This window comes from Sinocyclocheilus rhinocerous, unplaced genomic scaffold (genome assembly GCF_001515625.1).
Source record: "Sinocyclocheilus rhinocerous isolate Xijiao unplaced genomic scaffold, SAMN03320098_v1.1 scaffold1008, whole genome shotgun sequence".
In the NCBI taxonomy this organism is placed as follows: Eukaryota; Metazoa; Chordata; class Actinopteri; order Cypriniformes; family Cyprinidae; genus Sinocyclocheilus; species Sinocyclocheilus rhinocerous.
The window spans coordinates 159,163-185,855 of NW_015632723.1; the positions used below are offsets into that span (position 1 = coordinate 159,163).

Consider the following 26,693-nt stretch of genomic DNA (forward strand, 5'->3'; position numbering starts at 1 on the left):
TGCAACCTTGCTGAGCATAAGAGACGTACTGACCCTAAACTTATGAACTGTAATGTACGTCTATGAAACCACTGAATGTGAGCACTAGCGTCATTACTAACAATACTAACGTTTATTCTCACAGATGCATTCGACCGTGAATACAAAATGGCATATGACCGTTTGACGCCAAGCCAGGTTAAGATGACCCACAATTGTGACCGGCCACCCAGTGCTGGAGTCATGGAATGCAGGAGAACCTTTGGGCTGCCCAGTCTCTGATTCGCCTCCTCTCATTCCTCCCTCTTTCCTCACATCCATCACACAGGAAGTCTCATCTAAAGAAGCAACACTTTCATTCATGTGATCCTGAACATTCATCGTAACCAAAGCTACCTCTGGCTCCCATGAGGTCTCTTTCAAATCAAATCCTGTCTGTTATGTGACTGTTCTTCTTCATACACTTCCTGTGAATATGCCACTTTATCAAGTCAGTGATCATGTCTTTTTCTTGCATTTCTCCCTCAATTTTGCTCTTCCATCTGCCTAATGTCTTGACCCTCAACCCCTTTCGGATACTTGGGGTCACATTTGAATCGTCTAGCACCGCTCAGGTTCAGTAAACTTGAGTATAGAGGTTATTGTAGATTAGGAGCAATACCATTGTGCTCAGGTCATTCCATCGCTCCATTCGTTCACGTCCAGTGAATCGTGGAGTGGATTCGGGACCAGTAGCTATAGAACAATCAAATCGATCACGTTTAGGATGCGTAGAAGCACAACGAGCAACCCCGACAAACACAATCCGCTTTTGGCCTTCTAGGGGCACTTGTATATTTCACGTACAGAGAGACTTTGTGTACATAGTCTTATTATTTTGCATATTTGTATTATACAGTTATATTTTAAGACTGGAATTTGTTATAACTAATGTGTCTCCATTTGTAAAGACTATGCTTTTCGTAGTGTATAGGTTTCTCTTTTGAGCATGTGCTGTTTGTCGTCCTGGTCCTGGAGACCAGTCGAATGGTGACCGTCAGTGACACTGTCGTCTTGAGGTACAGAACTGGACCAAATATAAAATCTTGACTCACAGGTGATAAATATATTTGATCAGATTTTGAACTGAGAAATGCCTTACCTTGGGGCGAAGAACAGTACGGAGACAAATTTACAACAGGGTATAAAGAGTAATATAGTGAGTATAAAATAAAATGGACTGTTAATGTGAATGTGAAGTCAGCATTTTACACCCACTTACACAATCATAACAAAGAGTGAAAAATTGAAGGGGGTCTGAATACTTTCCGTACCCACTGTATATATATATATTTTTTTAAACATTGCTTTATATTGTGCAGTGTTGCATAAACATGGGTTTCATTTGTCGAGATGCATAAAACAAAAGTATCTGAAGCATGCAAGCACTTATTTACTCACAAACTCTTTACGAATTAAACATGCGGTAACTGGATCTGTTATATTTTAATACTGTTCATTTTTTATCATCATTATGTTAATGAACTTTTTTGAGCATGGGTTTCATTTGTCGAGATGCATAAAACAAAAGTATCTGAAGCATGCAAGCACTTATTTACTCACAAACTCTTTACGAATTAAACATGCGGTAACTGGATCTGTTATATTTTAATACTGTTCATTTTTTATCATTATGTTAATGAACTTTGAGTGTGTGTGGTTGGGAAGAGGATTGCTGAAGTTTAAATGTTTAAAATGCAATGGATTAAGATAATAATACTTGTAATTATACACAATGACACATTGATGTTAATGCCCCAAGTGGGAAAAAAACAGATAATACTGCCCTAAACATTTTGGGATGAAGAAAAAAAACTATTGACCTGATGCTGTGTAAAACTACAAAAAATACAGTTTACACTGCTGTTAATATTTAGCAGTTTTTCTATAACCTGCTTTTTACGTCCATATGGTAGTGAAACAAACAGACCTATTTCATGGAAATGGTTTATTTAAAGCGGTTACTGTGTAAGGTGATTCATTTTGTTTTTTTGTTCGTTTTTTTAACAAATCATTTTGTTAGGGCAATGTGCTTTACATATCACTCCTTTTGTTACTTCTATTTATATTTGTATATATCATTTAGTCAGATCTGAGCCAGGTCTATAAAATTGTTTAGAACTGTAAATAAACACTTAAATCGACTCCAGAGTGTTTGTGTTGGTGTCACTGGTTTGTTTTCGATGAAACAGAGGGAGGAAAAGTCACATTTGAAACCCCATTTAATTTTGCACTGAACCAACAAATGAATATTTACAATGAGCAACTCTCAAGAGAGAAATCAACACTGTAATATTTGAAAAAAAACAATCCTTGACTCAGTAGTGAATTCAAACAGCAGTGTGACATTTGTATGGAAATTCACAACTGTTTTTATCAGAATCATACTGATTACATTAGACTTTGTAAAGAAGTCTTGTTATATGCTTGAGATTCTACTTTTATGATGGAAAATAATGAAGATGCACTTTGAGTCTGTGTGGTTGGGAAGAGGATTGATGACGTTTAAATGTTTAAAATGCAATGGATTATGGAAAAGGTAATTATACTCAATGACACATTGATGTTAATGCCCCAAGTAGGAAAAAACAGATAATACTGCCCTAAACATTTTGGGATGAATTTTGTTTTTGTTTGTTTATTGACCTGATGCTGTGTAAAACTACAAAACAAAAACAAAAATTTACACTGCTTTTAATGTTTAGCAGTTTTTCTATCACCTGCTTTTTATGTCCATATGGCATGGTAGTGAAACAAACTGACCTATTTCATGGAAGCTCATTTAAAGCGGTTAATGTGTAAGGTGATTTGTTTTGTTTGTTCGTTTTTTAACAAATCATTTTGTTAGGGCAATGTGCTTTACATATCACTCCTTTTGTTACTTCTATTTATATTTGTATATATCATTTAGTCAGATCTGAGCCAGGTCTATAAAATTGTTTAGAACTGTAAATAAACACTTAAATCGACTCCAGAGTGTTTGTGTTGGTGTCACTGGTTTGTTTTCGATGAAACAGAGGGAGGAAAAGTCACATTTGAAACCCCATTTAATTTTGCACTGAACCAACAAATGAATATTTACAATGAGCAACTCTCAAGAGAGAAATCAACACTGTGTAATATTTGAAAAAAAACAATCCTTGACTCAGTAGTGAATTCAAACAGCAGTGTGACATTTGTATGGAAATTCACAACTGTTTTTATCAGAATCATACTGATTACATTAGACTTTGTAAAGAAGTCTTGTTATATGCTTGAGATTCTACTTTTATGATGGAAAAAAAATCATATCTTACATACAGCACAAGATCTGCATTTAAAACGCTTGCTAATGACATTTTTCCAAGTTACAAAAATAATTCCGTTGCAGAATGATTCAATTGCATCATTTACAATAAGCTCACAATTTCTCCCAATGTAGTCCCATAGCTATCTGAAAACCCACAACATCAAATAATACAATCACAATATAAAAAATAAAAAAAATTGGAAACATTTTCTTTGTTGTGAAATGCAATTTTTCATCATTGGACAAAATTAAAGCAACATTTCGACTTTTCACCAGGTTATAATCTTTGTGATTTTGTGTCTTGGTATCATCACAATAGAACTAAATGGTTAAATTGCATCACAAATTAAGTGAGAGTTTCCATATATAGTACACTGTGGTGCTGTCCTAAATGGCACACTTGATGTGGCCTTTAATTATGCAATCAGAATCATATTGTGTTTGCCAAATCCACAGTGCAGTAGGGTGTCTTATTTGTCATTTTATGGTTCAAAAGCGTGCTCAAGAGTGCCTCTGTATGTGGCCTCAATGTGCCCTTTTGCAAAGCTCACACTGGTGGGCAAACACAGCAGTCTACACTCAACAATCTACTTGGCATTACATCACCAAAGTGTGGATACCAAAAATGGAGACCATTTGGGACAGGGCCTGTGACTCTTCTGTGTCATTACTGTATTCATTTTAATGTAACAAACCAAAAAAGGAGACCAAAAAAACTCAAGTGTCTGTAACAGTTAACAGAGTTTGGAAATTATGGCCAGTTATTGCATCCCTTTACAAAATAACTTGTGTAATACAGAATAAGTCAACAGTGAGTCCAGAGATGCTTCAAATATGATACATTATGTGTGAAGTTACAGTTCAGAACGTTTCAAAAGACAGGACTGTATCCACGGGTTTGCTCAGATGGACACGGGACATATAATGATTCGATCCTCTAGCATGACACTAAGCACCAGGAACACAAAGTAGAAGATGAACATGATGAATCCCAACACTTTATTCATCCTCCACTTACAGGCAGCGATGGAGATAATGACGAAGAGGAGCATGAGGAAGAGCAGCACAATGGCACAGAACAGCCCATTACTGCTCACGGGCACCGGTGCCAGGGAATGGCAGAATGAGTACATCAGCCAGGGCACGGGCAGCCTGTAAACGTCAGAGGGGATAAAATTAAGCTGAAAACAAGTGATTTGGTATGTAGCCTATTCATAGCAACAATATGATTGTGAGTGTGATATTGCTAAAAAAACAGCAGTTTAAAAACAAGTTATTATTCAGTAACTTACATTTAAGACACAATATTGCCAGCTACTTGGTCTACTTTTGCCATTTGAGTTCAGAAATCGCATACTCTGCGTAGGTAGCCTACTTCTTTTAAATAAGTAAATACTTTGACTGCTAAAAAAGTATGTTTGAATTCTGTACATGTACATGAAGCGGGCAGTTAAGATTGTGGCTGACCCCTCTCACCCTGGACACAAACTTTTCGAGTCACTTTCCTCACGTAGCAAGATATATATATATATGAGCAATATCACTCGAGTACGAGAGCGATACCGGCTCTATATCAGCATGGCTGTGATTAGGCCAGAGGCACGAGGCCGCAGGCAATCACAGCCGCTGATATAGAGCCGATATCGCTCTCGTACTCGAGTGATATTGCGTTTATACAACAGTTCGATGGAACATGTGTGTAATTAAACAAGAAACAACGGAGTGCCTAATAAAACCCTCTTTTGTGCGGAACTACTTCCTTCCGCCACAGATTCAAAGCTTAAGTTGACAGTTAGACATACGTCACTTTTAGAATTTGTATCAAGGGCATGTGCTGCTTCAGTTAGGTTATTAGTGAGAAATAATGAGGTTATAAGAGAAACAATGCGGCAAGACGTGCATCCGAATGAGAGAGAGAGAGACCGCAAAGCTATACGTTTCTTCTTATATTAACTAATGTTTTTACGATTAGCTCAGTGAATAATTAAAAAAAAAAACATAGACCCGGCTAGAACAAGCGGAGTGATACAAAATTGTGAAAGGGCGTTCCTGTAGCGATACCAGTACAATATCTCACGGTTCTCAACCAATCAGATTTGGGAACCAGAACAAACTGTTGTATAAATAAATAAATAAAAATTAAAAATGTATATATATATATACACACACACACAAAGAAAAACAAATAGATAGAATAGAAAAAATAGAAAGCTAGTGTTTTTTTAAATAAAAAAGAAGATAAATAGATAAAGTAGAATTAAAATAGAATAGAAAGTGCTAGAGTTAGAGTGTCAAATAAAGGTGGAACAGGTGTGTTTTTGGTCGTTTTTTGAAGATGGTTAAGGACTCAGCTGCTCGGATTGATTTGGGCAGGTCATTCCACCAGGAGGGAACAGTTAATGAAAAAGTCAGTGAAAGTGATTTTGTGTCTCTTTGAGATGGCACAATAATACGCCGTTCACTTGCAGAACGCAAGCTTCTAGAGGGCACATAACTCTGAAGTAATGAATTTAGGTAAATGGGTGCAGAACCAGTGGTGGTTTTGTAGGCAAACATTAATGCCTTGAATTACTACTAGTAGTAGTATTTATTCTTGTATTTGATTGTCTTTGTTAAGCACCAATGCATCAAGACAAATTCTTTGTACATGTGTACCCACAGTCCTTGGCAATAAAGATAATTCTGATTGTGATTCTGATTCGTCTGAAATGCAAACACAAACCGGTGGCGTGAACACAAACAGTGGAAAGTGCCAGTGTTCAGCCAACCACATTTGTGACCCTGGACCACAAAACCAGTCTTAAGTCGCTGGGGTATATTTGTAGCAATAGCCAAAAAAATATTGTATGGGTCTAAATTATCGATTTTTCTTTTATGCCAAAAATCATTAGGATATTAGGTAAAGATCATGTTCCATGAAGATATTTTGTAAATTTCCTACCGTAAATAAATAAAAACTTCATTTTTGATTAGTAATATGCATTGCTAAGAACTTCGTTTGGACAACTTTAATTTTCTCAATATTTTGATTTTTTTTGCACCCTCAGATTCCAGATTTTCAAATAGTATCTCGACCAAATATTGTCCTGTCATAGCAAATCATACATCAATGGAAAGCTTATTTATTCAGCTTTCAGAGGATGTAAGATGATGTATAAATCTCAAAAAAAAATTGACCCTTATGACTGGTTTTGTGGTCCAGGGTCACATTTGACAAAAACTGTGCATATCATTTCCAGCTACCAAACACCTGATTCATTAAATATTTAAAGTTTCTGTTGTCTTACCCCATGGTGATGTCAAATATATTGCTGCCTACAGAGCTCGAGACAGCCATGTCTCCCAAGCCTTTTCGAGCCACAATCACGCTGGTGATTAGATCAGGAATGGATGTTCCTGCAGCCAGAATGGTGAGACCCATGATTTCCTCAGAGATGCCAATGGTCTCACCCACCTAGGAGAGAAATTCTTTATGAGTGATTGCTTGTTTTGATATTTTATTTGCTAGTGTAATGACATTTAAGTGTGGCTTAAGTGTCCAAATACTTTTAGAACCACAAATATTGGTTTCTACACTGACCTGATGTGCCCACCACACCATAAGATAGGAAAATATAGCAATCCATACTATTGAGCCAAGGAAAGTAATGACAAAGAACTTTTTGGATGCCTGTTAAGCACAATACAAAATAATATATATGTTAGTTCTATCAAAAGTGAAAGAAATATACAAGAAAACATTACTAATGTGATGTTTTGTTTTGGTTCTCACAGGGTTTCTGACATCTGGAACTGTCAGCCACAGAGGAAAGACAATGGGCAACAGAAACAAATATGTGGCCTGTTTACGTCTGGTCTCTGGCCACTCTAAGGACAGAGGTTCGTCATTTTCTCCTTCCTCCCCAGCCTCATCCTCATTTTCATCATCACTGTCTTCATCGCTGTCTTCATCACTGTCATCTTCATCATCATCTCCCGAATCATCTGAACCTCCTGGTTTCTCTGAGCCTCCTCCTGCTGCAGTGTCTCCTTCCTTAAGACAGAGCAAGAAAGAGACAGTTGAAAACATAATACCCTCACAGATTAAAAGGAGAACAACAAACATAAAGCAATAGTTTACCCCAAAATAAAAGTTTTAGTATGATTTACTCACACTTAGTTCCCAAACCTACATGACTTTCGTATGGCTTGTTCTTTTCCATGCAACTATAATGAATGGGGACTGGAGCTTTCAACCTGCAAAAGCACAATAAAAGTAGCTATATATAGCTTAATTCATTCACATATAGTCTTCGTCTCCAGCGAGCTGTTAACCCGAAAACTGTTATGAGATGAACTCGAGTACAGTCCGAATTGTGATTGAATCATTCAGAATTGAATGAAGTAATTAATTGTTACTTCTCTGATGAACACATCATGGAGAATAACAACAATCAGTTTACAGTGCTTTTCAAGCTTGAAAGCTCCAGTTCTCCTTCATTATAATGGCACTCCAGTACATTCTTCAACACTTCTTTTGAGTTCCACAGAAGAAAGGAAGTCATGACATGAGGGTGAGTAAATGATGACAGACTTTTCATTTCTGGGTAAATATGAATCACATACTATGTATGACAAATCGCCTCTGTCAGCTTTGCAACAAGGTAAAGAATTGATAAGTTCATTAAAAGCACACAAGTGTCTCAGAGCTCCTCCTTCTTCTTCCCAACTGTTTTCGAGAAGCAATAGGCCCACCTTTTGCGCCTCAGGCTTTTGACTAGCGTCTTCTTCCTTGGCTCCTGGAGCAGCATCTTTGGAATCCTTGGACTGCTCCATTTGATCGTCACCTTATTTAAACCACGATAATAAAATATCAATCAAGTTTGCAATTGCTTCTTAAATATAGCAATACTACAAGCTCCTCTCAGATGTGGAGTGAAGATTTCTTCAATAGGAGTGAGTAATGTTGCTATATAGTTTGGCGGCAATTTCAAGCACTGATTCCAAGCCACTCATGCTTAATTCATGAGATGAAGCTTGGTCATTATGTCAGCTAATGTGTAAAGCAGCTCTCAAGTAGAAACAAAAGGTGGAAATATGGAATGCGGGATGCTGTGTAGAGGGCAAAACGGGCCAAACTCCAGGCAGCTTGCCCTCTCTTTGTACCTTTCATCCAGCACACAGCTGGTGCGTTACCACTTGTGGAAATGCAACATTACTAACCATTTTGAATATGCAACAGAGCTCATCTGTGAGGTAGGACAATGCACCGACCTGTCTACAAAGCGCTGTGCAATAGACTAAGATTATAAAATCTCACCTTCACCAGATTTTTCCTTCTTTTTGTTCTCTACATTCCCCCGGGCCATGTCGTTCAAAATCTGAGCCTTGTCTTTAAATTTCACTGCAAACCAGGAAAGGAAGAATATAGCTTGAATGTAGACTTTCACTGACACTGTCAGGGTCAACAATGGTACCACAAATGACAAAAGCCCTAATTTCACAGACGTAAAACAAAATGTAATTTCCTCACATCTCACAGGCTACTACAAGGCAATCACATCACAAGAATAACATCACAACGCCCCTTACCTTTACATTCCAAAGAGCTTCTAGCTTTTGCATCTCCATTAAACACTGACTCTAATGAGTAAATGTAGATTCATATACAACAAATACCATGGTGAGTGTCACAAATGCATCTCCTGATGCCCTTCAAAACTACTCATGTCTACTGACTTGGATGCCAACAAGTGGCAATGTTAAAAAAACATTTTTTAAAAACTTCACAAATGGATTTGTTGAAAGAAAAAAAAAACTTTGGACAGGTCAAGATATAAATGCTGTCAAGAAATGTTTGGGTCATCAAGCCTAAGTTTTTGTATTATACACATTTTTTTTTTATAACTAACTATAATCAAAATCCAAAATGTGTTTATATGTTACAGATTTATATTATCTTTACATTATTTTATACACTTTATATATACACACTACTGGTCAAAAGAAAAAATATATATATGTTTTTTAATGTTTCTAAAATAAGTTTCTTAAGTTCGCTAAGGCTGCACTTATTTGTAAAACAGTAATACTGTGAAATATTATTACTAATTAAAATGACTATTTTCTATTTGAATATATTTTAATATGTATTTATTCCTGTGATGGCAAAGCTGAATTTTAAGCAAATCTTCAGTGTCATATGACCCTTCAGAAATCATTCTAATAATACTAATATGCCGATTTTAAATTATAATAATATTTGAAATGCTTTTCTTTCAGAAACTTAAAAAAATATCTTAATTATTCCACACTTTTGACTGATAGTCTATGTATATACTCTATGTCTAATTTTGGTATTTAACTTCAGCAATACAGTTATAAGAATGATATTTTATTATTATGTAATTAAAACTGGGGGATGGGGTGTTTAATTGTAATTAAATTAATGCTAATAAATGCAACAAAATTAAAAAAATCTAATCAAATAGGCATTTCTGAAATATGACCCAGACATTTCCTTGTGAGATGCAAAAGACTGACAAGCAGGGTATACAGAGTATATTAAGGCAGTGCAGTTGAGGTCCTTGTACATTTTTTAAGTACTTGTCAGTTATTTATCAACCCAAATATAGATATGTACAAATGAATCTTTTGTTTCATTGAATCTGAATCAAATTTGTCTCACTGACTATGGCTTGTAAATAAGCACGGACCCCATCACCATAACAGGATTGAGCTGCTGGAGACTGGCTCTCATCCAGCCTTTATGAGCTCAATCAAAAGCAGCTTAATGATGGAGCAGCACAGTGCTGGGAGGTTTTTGTGGGGACCCTGAAAGCGCAGGTGCTGCACAGCCTCCTGAGGACAGGCTGAAGGTCAAGGGGACCAACCCCAGCCATCAAACAACTGACCCGCAGAGACCTCAGCACCAGGGCTACTGCTTTACACATATGCATTGCAGCCATTAAGGAGCCATGCAAGGAAATCATATGATATCAAATCTTCAGTGCACATAGTATTTATTTAATTATATTCAAATTTTATGATGATGTTTCTGTAGTAGGGGATGACATTTCTGATGACATTTTTGTGATGCTAAAATAACTGTTTCTGCAAATAATACCATCTTGTATGAGAACCCATGTGCAATGAGGAAATAATGTAGTGTATGTTTAAATGGTGACATACACACTGATGTGACTTGACAACATGTCATAGAGCCACTGTGGTGGGCCTTCTCTCACTACTATGAATCACTCTTCACTCCATAGACTGAGAAAGAGCTATTTATCTTCTTAGTATCAATCTGGACTTAGTGCTGTCATCATATGGAACACGCTTTGCTAATCCATTTGTACTGGGAGAAGGACAAAGGGACTCTCCTGCTACACTTCTGAACATCTTACAGCTCTTGCCTCAAGGAATATAGGCCTATTATATGATTGGTATTTTGATCTTTATACAATTTGTGTTTTGATACACACAATACTTCAGTAAGGTGTAACCATAAAAAAAAATCTGAAGCAAAAATTGCATCTACCTAATACCTCTAAACCAGTAGTGTTTAAATCAACCAATTTGTATAAACAACATTAGACATCAAAAAATTGCAGAATTTGCGTCTTCAGATAATAAAAAGCACTACATTCTTAGCATATACCTGCTTATTTAATCTTAATGTTTACTCAAACACTAATTTGTAAACCTTGTGATACAGCTTTCACAAACATATCGGAAAGGTACAATCATCTTCTCACCATCTTGTCATCCCAAAACTGTTTGACTTTCTTTCTTCTTTCTTTCTTCTTTTGGAGATAAAAAATATTTTGAGAAATGTCTCAGTGTTTTTCTTCTTCTTTTGTGTTGCACAGAAGAAATAAAGTCATACAGGTTTAGAATGGCATGAGGATGAGTAAATGATGACAGAATTGTAATTTCTGGGTGAACGATCCCTTTAAACCACCAGAATTGAAATTTTTAACGCTTCGTGCAATGTTTGCTTAATGAGTTATCATTATGAGGGTTCAGACACTGAAGGGCTCTTACCTTCTCCAAGAGGATCCAGTGTGTGAATCATCAGCTGGAAGATGGTGTTCCTCATGGTGCTGTTGTGCAGAGAGGCAGAACTGCCCCCGCGCTGCAGTGTGGGCTTCAGCTACACAAGAGATGAGAAATATTCTGACAAATGCTCACGCTAAATGATCATATTGAAAGAATTCATATCTGAACTAGGGATGCAACAACACAGTTAGCCCACGGTTCAATACCTCATTTTTTTAACCACGTTTTCGTTTCATTTTGGTTCTGATGGCTTGGTACATCAGAGTGTTTTTTTGTGATTTTAATAAATTAACCAAAAAAACCCCACATCTGTACACTGGAGAAGAACATGGATTATTATACGTCTACTTCAAATTTCTTTTGAGAAAAGTATAAATTTTCCTATTTTTACCCAAAATAGGATGGATTTCCCATTATGGAGTGCTATGTAATGTATGTTTCATTCATACTGGAAGGCACGCGCAGAAACTCCACATATGCATCACAGAAGAAATAGAACTGAACACGTTCCAGGAAATCCCTAATATAGACAAAGGCATCCAGCTATCGGTGTAACTGAATAAAAAGAAGATTGAAACGCTTGAACTGATTAAACATGAAGACAGTAAACACTTGACCGCGACAATGTATAGTTTGTCTGGGTTCTTCAAGCCATCTCGGGTATTTTCATAATAATTAAGTATACTTATAATCCATTGCTCAACGATATAGCCTTTATTACAGCATATAATATATTTTCTGCCTCATTCTATGATAAGAAGCCACATCAGATCACAAAAGGAAGGTATTTCAAACATTCGACTGATGTTATGGAGTAAAAACATGTTACAATGTTCTCTTTTGTTAGCTAACAGGTTTAGAAATGCTTCTCATTGCAAGTCATTACAAGGGAAGATGAACAATTTTTCAAATGCACATTATAAGCGGGGAGGTGTTTCCTCATCTCAGCGCATGAACTCACAGACACACACACAGAGCTAATTCAGAGAGAAATAAACACACAGGAATTATTTAAACACAAAACTGAAAAACAATCGCAATTCGCAAGCACATATTGAACTGTGAATGTCGTACCGAACGGTTTAATATTATATTGAGAATTGTGGCATCCCTGAATCTCTGTTTAATATATGGACTTAATGGAGAATTAAGGTCATTTATATATGTTGTTTATTTTATGTTACTTAAATTAATAATACCATATTCATATGACAGGACATGTGAAATGTATCAAATCTTATCAAGAGTATTTTGTTCATGTTGTGTTTTCATGACTTTTTAAAGGTAATGTGTGTCATTTTTGGATGTTAAAATACTTTCTCATATCTTTGTTTGACAAAGACAACTATAAAAAAGCCATTCGTAGGCTGACTTCCCAGAGGTTAAAGTTGAAATATGTTGCCTATTGCTCTGTCCAGGAAAACACAGCAGCACTGGCTCAACCAGCTGCGTCATCTCTTTGGAAACAGTCAATATTTTGTGACTATAGTTACGCATAAATTACACCCTTTACCTTTAAGAGTTATCAGAGATCACATTTTTTTAATTACTATTATTTGTTTATAATATTTACATATATTTTCAAATTTTTTGATTACCTTTAATCGATTCTTGTCTTCTGGTTCAGGCGGCCTGTTCTCTTCACTCGAGGTCCCATTGTCCTGTGTGCAACAAAAGTTTGAAACATTACAGAGTATGTAAGGCACTGATTTGACCTTTGACCTTCACCTCTCATTCTACTGTTAGAGAATAAAGGTGACTAGACTGTTGCAAACTTGAGAGGAAATCTTTATGTATCTATGTATTTACTTGAAATTACAATATAATTTAAATTATTTATTCTAAATGGAAGAAAAACTGTAACATAAGAGGATGTAGCATAACATACCAGTATTATTTGTATACTATTATAGTAATTATTAATATTTTCAATTAACCTTTATTTTTATATTTTAAATTCTCATTTTAATTTGAATTTAGTTATTGTGTTATGTCTTTTGTCATTTTTTTACATTTCTGGTTAGCTTTATTGTTGTTTCTGTTTTAGTTTTAGTTATTTTAGTAACTTATTTTATTTCAATTAGTTGCCAAGTCAACATTTCTAATTTCTCTTTGTTTTGTTTTTTTTAAGTTTTGGTTTTCCATATAATTTTTATAATATATATTTATATGCTATTTGAGCTTTATTTCAATTAACGAAAATTATTTTTATAGTTTTAGTTAACATTTACAACACTGTAACATACATAAGCACTCAAATATATCAAATTCTGTATTTTATTGTTACTATTTTATTTGTTACCAGTGATAAGTTCAATCAGTGGGTTTAGTTTGACAGAGATCTAGGTCTTCTGGGTCTAGTAAGCCTTTTTACACTACATAAGCTTCAATCACACTTATCAGATTTAAACACTCTATATGTTACACAGTTTGTACATCATAGCAGACCCTCAAAGGATTAAGTGAACGTCTTTGGATCAGAGAGCCAGAGTGTCATCGTTTTATCAGTCCAGAGGTTCTCTACCAGATATTAGATTAAATTATTATTTTGATCATATAAATGATTAACGATACCCTATCCATTTATTAATATTCCTTTTTTTTTCAGTATAAGACACATTGACTATAATCTATACACTGGTTGTCACTGCAGTTTAAAGTCTCCCTCTCAGGTAGAGTGTGAACACAGAGATGTTATGACAGATTATCAAGTGTTGATCTCTCTAAACCTCCCTCTCACCACAGCATCTAAGCTGAGGGATGTTCAGGATGAAGAAAGGAACTTGTGAAAATGACCACACAGTTTTATTATGTGACGGGATAGTGTCACTAATTCAGATGGGGCTGTCACAGTGAGCCAAATGCACCTGCTCCAAATACCTCACCTGCTACAAGACAACTCATTAACAATGTCTGGCCCCAGCAGACACAAGAGATTCTTTTCATTTCTGTTCATCAAAGGAAAACGCAACCCATGCGTATCTACTCAATGAATAAACATAAGTGACTCACATTCACATTCACTTGAGTGGGATGCTATTATATTTCTGTTATCGCGGATATGAACAGATATTATAGCAGAATAAATGTTCCTCATCACTAGAAGGCTTAGCACTGCAGAAACCATCAACACTATCAAAACCAAAATAAATGTTTCTGTGATAAATATGATTAAAATGCTATGCAAATTGCTAATTGCTAACATGCAATCCATGTTCTTGAAATCATAAAGCATGGCACTAATAATGCACAAGGTTTTGGGTTTGAATCCCAGTACTGGTCAAATGTGTTTATTAAATACACAATTATTCGCTTTGAATAAAAGTATCTGTTTAGTGAATAAATGTAAATAATATGGTATTTTTTGTACAATTTATAAATACAGTGAATACACCTATTTATAAATACACTTGAATATATTTTTCATTTCTGTGCAAAGATTAATTTTGATTTGGTGCATGAAGTCAATTTCAGGGTTATACAACTGTATAAAAAAAAAAAGTTTTCGCGTTCACAACGAAACACACAGCGACTCCACGACATGGCAGCGGCGGCAAAAGCAAGAATTAAAGTTACGCCTTCTTTTTTGCGTGAACATTTGGGCAGCGTTATGCAAATCTTCCCACATCGTGACGTAGATATGTGGGAGCGTGTTAGAACGAGCCGTTTTAGGTAGGTGTGGCTGACTCTTAACTTTTATAAAGAATATCTCTTTGGATTTGAGACTTTAGTCTTTGCAACTTTACAGATCTTCTTTATGCACCAAGAGCTTGTAACACTTCAAAGAGAAAGGAAAAATTTAAATCGCATCATATGACCCCTTTAAAAAGAAAATCTTATTAAGTAGTCTGGCATAATCTTTTATTATTTATTAATTAAAATATCAGAAAATGTGGCCCTTTTATAACGAGGCACGTTAAGTTTAGGTTGTGAAATGTGATGTGATTTATCAAAAAACTCTTATGTGCCATTGACCCAAATATCTTATCCAATGACTCTATAATTCTGAATATTAAAGTCATAAATAATGAGGCGTACCTTCTCAGGTTCTTCGACCGCGATAACTTTGACGATGTTCTTGTGTTTCCTGAGTTGAGTCTTAAAAGCTTGCTCTATCTGAACATTGTACTTCATGAAGACAACATAGGTAGCATAACCGCACACCAGCATCATACTCTCCCACCACATAATGGTATTGTCCAAGAAGAAGATGATGAGCATGATGAGATCGAGGATGTAGAACGACACATCCCGAAAGAGAGGCCACCAGGTGAGGTGAAGCATCTCCCGGGAAAACAGCGCACACATTCCGATCACAAATAGGATGTTGAAGACAGCCGAGCCAACGATGGTTCCAATGCCCACATTGCTATGAGATATGAAGACACCGATCAAGGAAGTGAAGAGTTCAGGAGCAGAGCCTCCAGCAGCCATGAACGTTGCCCCGGCCACATCATCTGAGATCTCCAGTTTGTCTATGATAACCCCCAATGTAGGAACGAAAAACTCATCGCAGACGATGGCCAAAGAAGCAAACATGTATACCATTCCAAAGATGTGAAGAATGACCCAGCCTTTGCGTCGCTCCTCAATGGTGAAGATGTCCTCCGGGTACTCGCCCTTCATGTGTGGTGCCTCTCCAGGTCTGGACGCTGTAGTGTTGGGCAAAAAAGTGGTCATATCGGTTGCCGGAGTAGGAACTGGGGTGGGTTTTGGAAGGTCTGGATCAACATAGATGCAATGGATGATTGTCCTGTTTGTGGTTGTTGTAGGTGTCTCTGTTATAGATATTGTTGGGATGGGTACATTTGTCGCCATCTCTGATGACTGGACCCCATCTGTGTGGTTGGAGCTCTTTGGCTCAGCAGCGGTCAAATTAGTAAAAACCTCTGTTATCTCCGACAGTCCAGAGCCAAGTTCAGAGCCATCCTCAGGTCTTCCTGCTGTCTGGGGCTCAGGCCAGGGTTCTGGTAGTCTGGTTCTGATAGTGAGTTGATATAAAGAACAAAGGAAAACCCCAGACAGAAGAAATATAATCCGGCTAAGATGAAGTCTCTTTCTTCGAGTCAGCAACATTTTCTAGTATGCTTCCTAAAGGGCACCAAGTTGTTTTTTAGGGCAGTGACACCCAGAACATCCAGAATCTTCCCCCAAAAATTCCAGGGGTGTGCAGCACTCACTCTCAGACTGACTCATCTCATTTTCTCTGTGGTGCAGGTTTCCTCTCACAGACCTTGCAGTGGATAAAAGGAGGAATACTGAGTGCAACAGTTGTATAGGAAACACTGAATGCAGAATCAGCAGATTACAGTGGCCATTACACTCCTAAGATTTTTCTAATACGTAGACCTCATCTAACCAACACATTGCATTGAATTAAATGAAACAAAATTAAAAAATATATTTTAACATTTCTAGCTTCTTGTAAGTTGCATTGGTAGAAGCATGTGAATTGTTTAAAATGTGGATCAAACTTCTGATGATGGTCAGAAATTGAGGAAAACATGAGCTTGGGACAAAAATGCCACTGAAAGTAATAAAATGCCCCTAAGTCATCAGTTATTTGACCTTTCATACATTTCATTCTATCTATCTGTCTGTCTGTTAAGTATTTCATTTAAATGATTAGCACAGTGTGTTATACATGGTTAGGAAAAACGCCATAATAAAGATAAAATGGTGCCCCTGTTTCAAGAAATAAATATTGACCCTTAATAATAATAAAAACTTTTGACAATGCTTCTGAATGAATAAATGATTAAGAAAAGCCTTCCTTGAAGCATTTCTTTCATTTGCGTCTAAACGAACGTACCATGGAAAGCATCCGTCTCAAGTTTTTGTCAACCTATATTAGTAATAGCATTGTGTCATTATAAGAAGCTCCACAAAAACAATGAAAATTACGTATTTTGTAAACACAGCAGCATGAACCCTAAAATGTGTCACCAACTATATGGTGGCGGCAGGTATTTCTATTTCAACCATAAATTAGCCATATTAACAAAGAAATGTATAATAAAACTTCCTTTTCTCTCATGCAAAAAATAATTCAGAACACGCCAAAGAAACCTACCGGTTGAAAGCCGATGAAAGCGCTGCTGTCTCACAGCTGGGCTGTAGGGAAAGGCACGGATGCTGTGAGCGCTGCTTCAGGTCAAGCAGGACGCACCGCAGGACAGCTCTTCAGCGTGGATCAGCACAATACCTAATACCTGAAGTCTTTTAAGAGGATTAGATGTAGGCTACTCTCTCCTCACGCTCTCATTATGTCTTGAACCATTTATCACAATGATTCTGCTCATATACTTTTCATTCAGAATTGTGAGTGCACGCGTAAACCTGCTAATTAAAAATACATAATATATAAGTCTTAAATCAACTTTTGGATAATAGTTTATTATTATTACATAATTATGGTGATGAGGGATTACAGATTAGTATTAAATTGGCCCACAGTGAGATTTTTTAACAGATTCTAACAGTTTTTGTCCACAGCATTATCCTAGATATGCAAGTTTCTGTTTAGGCTATCTCTTGTACTTTATTCATTTATTTTAAGAGATTATTTATATTTGGACAGAACTTTAAAAATATAATTTTCTCTCGCGCGTTCTCGACTGGGAACTAGTTGGCAGGTTTCTTTTGTTTCCAAACGGTCCGCTTATCACGGTGCACACTTGGTTAAGAAGAAGGGATTTCAGCGATGGGTAAAATTTTAACGTTTTGTTGAAATATGCAAAATCTGCTATGCATATCTACGAATTGTATTCGAAAATAGGCAGTATCTACTTTATTTAAAACGTTTATGATCATTTTCCAGTCAAATTTACAGTGCGAACGTTTGGCAGGACACTGACATAACAATTCATACTTTGGTTGTTTTGTAACATGAAAAATTGAAAAACAAATAAATAAACTATGTGTATGTCCGGCAAAGAAACTCAGGAAGCTCTGTTGGCTGGTTTTAGAGGGGTTTTGGTTTCTGTAAGCCGGTCAGACTGGGAGACCAGCTGGACAGGAGTCAGGACTAGTTAGACCAGTTTAAAACAGCAAAGACGAGCAAACCATCTTAGGCTGGTTTAAGCTTTGTGTGTGTGTGTGTGTGTGTGTGTTTTCATAATTTTTCCTTTCATTTTATGTTTTTTCCTTTATTTAATCTATGTTGTTTTGATGTCCCCTGAAGCTCCAAGCTACGGATAGCATGGATAACTTAGAGCAGCTGATTAATTTGAACGGCGGAGAGGGTCAGATATACACGATGGAGGGACCCCTTTGTCTTAAAAGTGTCCAGTCTATGTTTGGGTGAGTGATCATGTTACTTTGTGCATAAATACTACTAAATACTGTATGTTCTTGCATTTGATTTAATTAAGTGCACATTTTTGTTTATGCAACATTTTGTGGTTAACATCACTTTTGTGTTGGCAGTAAGCTGATTGACCAGGCATACTCTCCCTTCCATGCGGTGCTGCGCTGTGGGAACCTGACCTCTGATGTGCAGGTCTTTCCCAGGCCAGAGCCAGTGACGATAGATGAGGAAGTGGATCCCATACCCAAAACAGTGCAAACAGGTATGAGCAGAGAAGCTAGTGAAATGATCGTGTCCTTAATGTCACCCTCTTGTTGTTCTAATGCAAGCATTAAACTATTCCAAGTTTTGTGTTTTTAAATGAATGTTCTCATTATTAATAATATATAAATAAGGCATTTTGTGTGAGCAGGTTTATATAATAAATCTATTAAATATAAATATAAATGTATATAAGTATTACATTTAAGGGCTTTATAATCAGACAGTAAATGTAAATAAATAAATGTTTTTATTTGTTGCTAATCATGCTAGATTCTACAAGAGGAAACTGGAGCAAAGTGCACTTGATAGTTATGTTACCTTGTTGTGTTGTATATATAGACTTGGAGATTGTGGGTTTTATTGAGATTGGAGATATCGCCAGCCCTCCGGTTTTATCCAGGCACTTGGTCCTGCCCATTGCTGTGAACAAAGGTCAGTATTTTGCTTCATATTTCCTAGGTCATCTTATCCACATCCTTATTTATTTACTGGTACTTCTGTTGTAATGACAAAGCTGCTAATTTTCAAACTTGTTTATTTGCAAAAAAATTTAACCAATTAATTTAAATGACTTTTCTAGTTGTTAATGATTATTTTAATTATTGTAGTAAAATATCTTTTAAAATATATTAATCACACACACACACACACATATATACTTTAACATTAATATAGTGTGACTTTATTAACCTTGCCAGATTGGCTAGGGCTCACAGGCATGTTGTTTTGCTTGACAGAGGGGGATGAGATCGGTACGGGGGCCACTGATGACACAGAGGAAGAGATCTCCACAAATCAGATGGCTGGAAAGAGCCCAAACTTCTGTGTTCTTCTACATGGCAGCCTAAAGGTGGAGGGCATGGTGGCACTTGTACAACTAGGGTAAGGATCAGTATGAAAATATGCATCTGCCTTTTCATAAGCATTCAAAATGTTGGCAATATATAAAAAATGTGCTTTTAGTAGATTGCACTGTCAGATGAGAAGGATTTGTTTTCATCACCAACATATTGGAGATGAATTACCTAGTTACTCTGAAATAAAAGTTTTCACTATCCATGTTTCCTCTGACAGGCCAGACTGGCTCGGGATGCTTTATTCCCAGGCAGACAGTAAGAAGAAGTCTAATCTAATGATGTCACTCTTTGAGCCCGGCTCAGAGCCTCTGCCCTGGTTGGGCAGAATGTCACAGCTTGGCCCTGCCTCAGGTAGCACCCTTTCACTATTTTTCTGGAACAGCCACACTTTAAATGCCTGTTAACATAAAATAAAGTAAAAAATAAACTGTGTTGTATTGCAGTATGTTCAAGTCGTTAATAATTAATACACTGAAACAAAAGTAACCTTGATGGTTCACTGAGTTCAGTTAGGAAACCTGTAGGTAAACACACCAGGGTCAGGGATAACAGTAGTATAACCACAAATTTGCATGATGAAATATTTATTTTCCTCATGCTTTGGTTCCTTCTGAGACTAGAGACATATACATAATAAAAACATTTGCTCATTGTTTGCATAAGGTTTTGCTTACTGGCCAAAGGTATAAATATCAGTTCACTATGATTCTTTGTTTGCTTGACATACAGATGCAGCTGAAAATCCCTATGGCGAAGATGACAGTAAAAGTCCTTTTCCCATACAGCCGAAAAACAAAAGAAGCTATGCTCAGAATGTTACTGTCTGGATTAAAGCCAGTGGACTGCAGGTATACACCTGAATACTACACTACATTTAATATATCTGACAGGCCACTGATTAAAAGTCATTTTAACTGAATGTTTTTCAGACAGATGTACAGAAAATTCTCCGTAATGCAAGGAAATTGCCAGAAAAAACACAAACCTTCTATAAGGTGGGTAATTATGCATATTAAATTCTTCAATTTCTCTCTCAATATATATATATTTAAAAATTAATGTTTAGTATGTAGATATCGTATGCTGAAATATGACCCTGTTGATTACAGTTAAAATAATTTTTTGGTGTGACATTTATATTTTCTTCACTGTAGGAACTAAACCGTCTGCGAAAGGCCGCTCTCGCCTTTGGTTTCTGGGAGCTTCTTAAGAGTGTGGCTGAACTTTTGGAGAGGGAGTGTACACTGCTGCCTGACTCTGCCCATCCTGATGCCGCCTTCCAGCTCTCACATGCTGCCCAGCAGCTTAAACTGGCTAGTAGTGGAGACTCCAAGTATGCGACCTATGAACACAACATTACCCCCATGCTCACTGATTTCTCAGGGGGAGGAGGAGCCGACAGAATATAGAGGATGGAGGTACAACGCTCAATGGACAACTACCAGATCACTTATAGAGGAATGAACCTTTATTTAAAAACTCAATGTGAAATATTTGTCCGAGGGAAATGAGTTACTGCAGCAGAATCACACAAATGTGGCATCTTCCCATGTTCTAGTAGTGCCACAAATGTTTGGTGATAGAGATAAAATGAGAGAAAACCTTTGTGACATACATTATGATACTGAACACTCAATTTGAGGAAAAAAAAACATTCAGCAGTTTTCCAAGAAAATGCATTTGGAGACTTTGGAATCTGTTTTCAGACCAACAACTGTTTATGTAAATAACTTTTTCTAATGACCAATAAAAATTAAACTGCCTGTAGTTTATGCCTAATGGTAGTCATCTGAAAATGTTTTGTTTCATTGAAATTTTATTAAATATTTAACAGTTTCATTTACACATTCATGTCCAGATTCCACATCCAACAACATTGAATTGGCTCTTCTCATGTGACTTGAATGCTTCATGACGTTTTCCCTGAGGTTCATGGTCTATGTTGTTGTTGTCAGTGCTCTGTCAACTACTACAACACATCTCAGGGAATGACAGGAAAATAAAATGTTGCTTCCTTAAGTCTGACACACAGCTAATCTACTACAAACACGCAAACATACTGCATATAGATGGAATGATACAATGTATAAATACCTTCATGGTCCTGGGTTAGAATTATTTGATAAGATATACTTCTTTCTAGTGTTTTAAATTAGTCCTCTTTATCCTCTACAACTGAGTCATGGTCCTTCAGTATTTCAGTATGTAGAAAGTAAATGAATTTGAATTGGGTGTTTGAAAGAGAAATAGTTTTCCCTCAATAATGACTTCTCTGTGACAGAGGGCAAATGTAAAGAAAGAAAATGGAGGTGGCAGATTAAATTGAACAAAAATAGAGACACACATGGAGAATGAAGCACGTGGCTTCACCTTCCCCTCAGTTGGCTTTCCTCTTTTTTGTGCGAAACCGTCTACTCCTCTGCTTGAAGAGGTGGCGGAAGTTGATGAAGAGGCCTGAAATTGTCGAAAATTTATTTATATGGCATAGCAGTTACACTGTTTTACAGGGTTCCCACAGACATTGAGAACCTGGAAATATTAGGGAATTAAACAAATTAATGAAATATTAAAACGTCATGGAACTGTAATGGCAATTTATGCTTAGTTCTAAAATATTTAATTGACTCTACGATGTACTTTAAAATCTCTATAAATACATTGGACAAACATTGTGGGAACCCTGGTTTTACTTGTTTGCATGTATTTTATAGACCGTACCCAGGAACATGATCACCAGGTAGAGCTGCAGGATGTAGGAGAAGCTGAGAGACATGCCAATGGCTTTAGGCAGAGGAATACTGAGGAGTTTGGTTTCATCGAAGATGGGGATGGACTGGATCAGCGCCACAGCTGATCATAATATAAGAAAGCATAAGAAAAGCTGTCAGTTATACATGTATATTATACATTAATGTCTCACCTTCTCATGAACAGCCCATCATGATTTTTCCTGTGGTGGGGGGGCTAGTCTACAGATTATGACTTGAGAACACATACCTTCAGCTAGCACTCCAAGAGGGTACAGGGGTATCCATATGGTGTATCTCAACCAAGTCAACAACTTCCATTCCGTATCAATGCAGGCCAACATGTAGAAAGGATACCTATGGTTCATTTTTACAATTGTAGGATTAGATCTGTTTTTATTCAACAAAAAGGTCCCTTTTAGGACTAGGCTGTAGGGCTCAGATGATTACAATAACAACACTGCTTTTTAAATCAAAACAGAAAAATACACACTACCATTTAAAAGTTTGGGGTCAGTAAGATTTTTTTGTTTTTGAGTCTCTTTTTATGTTCTTTTAAGTCTCTTATGCTCACCAAGAATGCATTGATGTGATAAAAAGAAGTATATATATATATATATATATATATATATATATATATACAGTATGTTGAATGCAGTTGTGCTGCTTAATATTTTTGTGGAAACCATGATACATTTTTTCAGGATTCTTTAATGAATACAAAGTTACTGCATACTACAAAAAAAAAAACTGCATTTATTTAAAATATAAATATTTTGTAATTGTATAAATGCCTCTACTGCCACTTTTGATCAATTTAATGCATCCTTGCTGAATAAAATAGATTTTAAAAATCTTAGAGGCCCCCAACTTTTGAAGTTAGTATTGGCAAGTGTATATTTATTTTCATAAAAATATTTATTTCATAAAAATAAAAAATATAAACAAATTACAAAAATACAACATTCAAAACTATTGCAGATATGTGTTCTCATTTATATATTGTCATATGAACTAGTTACATTGCTTTCAGCCCTAGTTTTGAGGTAATGACTGCTATTTTACTATTTGCACACGGATATGTGTCCCCTAGTGATAAGTTGTGTGAGCCCACAGGAAGAGAATGATAGCGGAAGAAGTGTGGATAAACTGTGCCTGTACAAAAACCACATCACTGATAAAAGAGCAAAGAACATTAAAAATACCTAAAATCATATTCATGCACATACCAAGCTCAAAAAGATATACGGGTAAACGTCTTTCCAATGTTTGTATTCTGTCGCTGTAATTCCAATTTAGGTTCTAATTTTCAGAATATTTAGGAAAGAGAAAATGCATTTAATTTAACAAACTAACGACCGCATATAGGAAGTTGAATTTTTAGCATCTGGCTCAGGACAAACAGAAGAGGATATCCTGCAGATAAAGAAATGCATACTACCCCATGAAACAAACTCCTACATTTCCTCACCATTCGCAGAAACTGTGCTCTTAATAAATATGCAATATGATCACACATGTACCATACTATTATAAATAATTCACAAAATTACCTGAATATCTCAATTATACTCCACAGATAGAAGACAAAGAAGACCACTGGCTTGTTCTGCATATCCTCTAAAGTACCAAATATGACAAAAAGGATGAAGTTTCTCCCCATCACCTTTAACAAGAGAAATGTATTATTCAAAATAGTATACAATGAAGTGCATTTAATTGGTTACTAAAGCATGGGGCGCACCAGACATACCTGAATGAAAGCAGGCATGACTCCAGTCTTAACCAACCCAACAGCAGGATTAATAACCTCCATTATTGCCAGCATCTGACAGAAGTACATCACGTCTGCAATGGTATGAAATGTGTCGTAGAAAGAATCTGTTGGGTTGAGAAAAAAAACAGTAAGGACCATGACTCTAAAACTGTTTTCACACTTTGGAGAAACAATCTAATGAAAGGGGCTTTTCACAATTGAAATAGTTAACACTGGGTCTTTCTAAACCCGGGTAAACAGAATTCTGGATCTTGCTTCATGTTTCACACTGTCAATAATTTATCCTGGGTTAACAATTAATCTTGGGTATTTGTATGCTGACATTTCACACTGTACATTCCTAGTCCCTGGGTTAATATTCTTATTTGCATATTTGTGGTGTCAGTGTCATTGATTGGACGAATGCAGCACACAACTTGTTTACATAAAGGGTCTAGTATTGTGCATCCTTTGGACATTTTTTCCCCTAAAATGCTGAAAAGCCTGTTTAACTCGCAGTTTTCTGTAATTGTTCAAAGCACGTGGATATAAAGCAAGCAATTGGGGTGTCTGATGTTATGCATCTTGTCATAACGTTCTAAGACCGTTCTAACGTTTCACACTCTACAAGTCTGGCAATGCAATGCGGTGTTAACACAGCAAAAGCTGTGCAAACTATGTTTCTGAGCAGGGTTTCTTAACCCCTGCGTAAAAAGTGGTGCAAACCTCGCTTTTAAAATTCCCAGTCAGAAATTTTTTTTTGTTTTAACCGAGGTTTATAAATGAGATTTAGAAGCTCTAAACTGAATTCTGTGAAAACGCACTTGAGATGCTCTCTCTCTCTCTCTCTCTCTCTCTCTATATATATATATATATATATATGAAAATTTGCATAACAGACCTTTAAAAAAAAATTCAAATGATATGCATTTCCTCACAATGACAACAGCTAAAAAAAGCAGAAGTGTATCTTTAAGCTGCTTACAAAATAAAGCTGAAAAACTAGACTAACCTTGCCCAAGTATGAACAGACGTACAGTCATGTTGACAAATATCCAGGAATAACCGAGGAACTGGACCAAATTGTACATAAAGAGAAAACCTTTTTTCAAGCCAAGAAAAGCTGCAAACACAGTAACATAAAAAAAAATGAATACATGGTTATTATTTGGTAAGCTGACCCAATGTGTTTACTTTATACTTGAAAAAATTAAATATATACTCACGGTCCTTACGAACCCTTGACTCAATGCTGACTTTGTTTATTTTCTCTTCCTGTGTGCAGAAAACAGTTTAACACATCAGACAGTGACCTACTTTGAAGCTCCTCAAGTATAACAAATAATTCATGTTTTTGGTTATTAGTAAACCTCTTTACCTTCTCTCTGAGCTCCATTTCTGCATCTGACTCATCCAGCCAGCGGTCAAAATCAGGTGCTAAAAACAGAGGCTTCTTCTCTTGCTTAGTGAGCCGATCCCACCAGACGAGCTCCGGCTTCTTTACCGTGATATTCACCTGCCGCTGAGTGGATTTGTGTTTTACCTGTGTACACAAACATTTTCATGTTCCTCCAACATAATCAAACAAAAATAAGCACCAAACTTAATGTTCTTCTGTTTTTGACAAGGCAAATGTTCACTGCACTTCATTGTGCAACCAAACATAGATGTTTTTTTTTTGCAATTTTTCACAAAACAGTAAATTAAGATGGCTGTTACCTCAGGTTTAACCGGTTTTAGGAATTCCAGGCTGAATTCATATTCATTTTCTCCTTTCGCTCCATGCCCTTGACCTTGAAAAGAGCAAAATTAACAAAAGTCACACAGCTGAAGAGAAAGAGAGTCCTGCTGGTGGTTGGTTGTGACATGTACCTTTGAAGTGAAGGATGTTCTCTTCTACACCAATACTGAGATTCTGTGCGATAGAGACAAAACGAGAAAAAAAGAAATGTGAAGTTTCAAGCTCCTCCTCCCACTGCCTGTTATATCAGTACAATGCCTTTAAATGCACCATGCATCAAACAGATATTATAATATGCTGTTATAAAATAATGAAGCATCAGTAATGAATGGATTGCATAATAAAACAACACATTCACTGAGTCAGGCTTTCTGACCACTGATATTTCATGTTTTTAAAAATCCTTTTAAAAAGTGTTTACAATATTTTGAAATGAACAGATTTGAACAATTACACTTATTAGTGTACAAATGAGTCATGACCAGCAGGCTGATATTATAATGCAGATTTTTACATTTTACATGACTTATCCAGGCCTAGTAATCAAGGTTTTTTTGCTCTGTGGAAACCCTGCTGTTTTCATGAGGTTTCAGTAAAATTCTATTACGTACTGAAGAGTTTACACATTTTACACATTTGCACAAGTAGAAACTGTGAGTAAAAAAAAAA

At 36.3% G+C, this 26,693-nt stretch overlaps 4 protein-coding genes across 5 annotated transcripts in view; 2 read left to right on the forward strand and 2 right to left on the reverse strand.

The window, feature by feature from the left end:
• LOC107742890 (C-myc promoter-binding protein-like) overlaps window positions 1-1,240 on the forward strand; it is a 29,162-nt gene extending 27,922 nt beyond the window's left edge. Inside the window, exon 31 of the mRNA XM_016555969.1 lies at window positions 125-1,240. Within this exon, the coding sequence (XP_016411455.1) occupies window positions 125-261 (137 nt within the window). The 3' untranslated portion in view covers window positions 262-1,240. The remainder of the gene's footprint in view (window positions 1-124) is intronic.
• A 1,609-nt stretch (window positions 1,241-2,849) lies between these two features.
• LOC107742879 (sodium/potassium/calcium exchanger 1-like) lies at window positions 2,850-17,533 on the reverse strand. 2 transcript variants are annotated; one of them, XM_016555951.1, is made up of 10 exons: window positions 17,424-17,533; window positions 15,389-16,583; window positions 12,949-13,011; window positions 11,336-11,444; window positions 8,607-8,690; window positions 8,042-8,133; window positions 7,080-7,340; window positions 6,888-6,977; window positions 6,595-6,761; window positions 2,850-4,459 (listed from the first exon to the last, which is right to left on the reverse strand). In XM_016555951.1, the coding sequence occupies exons 2-10, from the start codon at window positions 16,424-16,426 to the stop codon at window positions 4,210-4,212; spliced, it is 2,154 nt and encodes a 717-aa protein (XP_016411437.1). In that variant the 5' UTR covers window positions 16,427-16,583; window positions 17,424-17,533; the 3' UTR covers window positions 2,850-4,209. The 2 variants fall into 2 exon arrangements, with proteins under 2 accessions (XP_016411437.1, XP_016411438.1); XM_016555952.1 differs by lacking the exon at window positions 8,607-8,690.
• Window positions 17,534-18,268: 735 nt separating this feature from the next.
• LOC107742891 (von Willebrand factor A domain-containing protein 9-like) lies at window positions 18,269-21,559 on the forward strand. The gene is made up of 9 exons (XM_016555970.1): window positions 18,269-18,334; window positions 18,534-18,652; window positions 18,779-18,921; window positions 19,263-19,355; window positions 19,661-19,805; window positions 19,998-20,131; window positions 20,510-20,628; window positions 20,710-20,775; window positions 20,935-21,559. Exons 1-9 carry the CDS (start codon window positions 18,269-18,271, stop codon window positions 21,187-21,189), a joined length of 1,140 nt encoding a protein of 379 aa, XP_016411456.1. The 3' UTR covers window positions 21,190-21,559.
• Window positions 21,447-26,693, reverse strand: part of hacd3 (3-hydroxyacyl-CoA dehydratase 3) — a 6,361-nt gene continuing 1,114 nt past the window's right edge. Inside the window, exons 2-11 of the mRNA XM_016555954.1 lie at window positions 26,156-26,198; window positions 26,003-26,076; window positions 25,662-25,826; window positions 25,510-25,558; window positions 25,296-25,406; window positions 24,281-24,408; window positions 24,081-24,193; window positions 22,778-22,884; window positions 22,499-22,630; window positions 21,447-22,234 (exon numbers count right to left, since the gene is read on the reverse strand). Coding sequence (XP_016411440.1) covers window positions 22,158-22,234; window positions 22,499-22,630; window positions 22,778-22,884; window positions 24,081-24,193; window positions 24,281-24,408; window positions 25,296-25,406; window positions 25,510-25,558; window positions 25,662-25,826; window positions 26,003-26,076; window positions 26,156-26,198 — 999 coding nt within the window. The 3' untranslated portion in view covers window positions 21,447-22,157. The remainder of the gene's footprint in view (window positions 22,235-22,498; window positions 22,631-22,777; window positions 22,885-24,080; window positions 24,194-24,280; window positions 24,409-25,295; window positions 25,407-25,509; window positions 25,559-25,661; window positions 25,827-26,002; window positions 26,077-26,155; window positions 26,199-26,693) is intronic.

What these genes read in the sequence shown, in the direction of transcription:
- LOC107742879 (XM_016555951.1), bottom strand. Translation starts at nt 16,426, where the DNA reads ATGTTGCTGACTCGAAGAAAGAGACTTCATCTTAGCCGGATTATATTT. An exon ending in AAGACAAGAATCGATTAAAG is followed by an intron (nt 11,445 to 12,948) that starts GTAATCAAAAAA and finishes TCTCTTGTGTAG; the next exon opens with CTGAAGCCCACACTGCAGCG. An exon ending in TTCCAGATGTCAGAAACCCT is followed by an intron (nt 6,978 to 7,079) that starts GTGAGAACCAAA and finishes TGTGCTTAACAG; the next exon opens with GCATCCAAAAAGTTCTTTGT.
- LOC107742891 (XM_016555970.1), top strand. Translation starts at nt 18,269, where the DNA reads ATGTGTATGTCCGGCAAAGAAACTCAGGAAGCTCTGTTGGCTGGTTTT. An exon ending in ACCCAAAACAGTGCAAACAG is followed by an intron (nt 18,922 to 19,262) that starts GTATGAGCAGAG and finishes TTGTATATATAG; the next exon opens with ACTTGGAGATTGTGGGTTTT. An exon ending in ACAGCTTGGCCCTGCCTCAG is followed by an intron (nt 20,132 to 20,509) that starts GTAGCACCCTTT and finishes CTTGACATACAG; the next exon opens with ATGCAGCTGAAAATCCCTAT.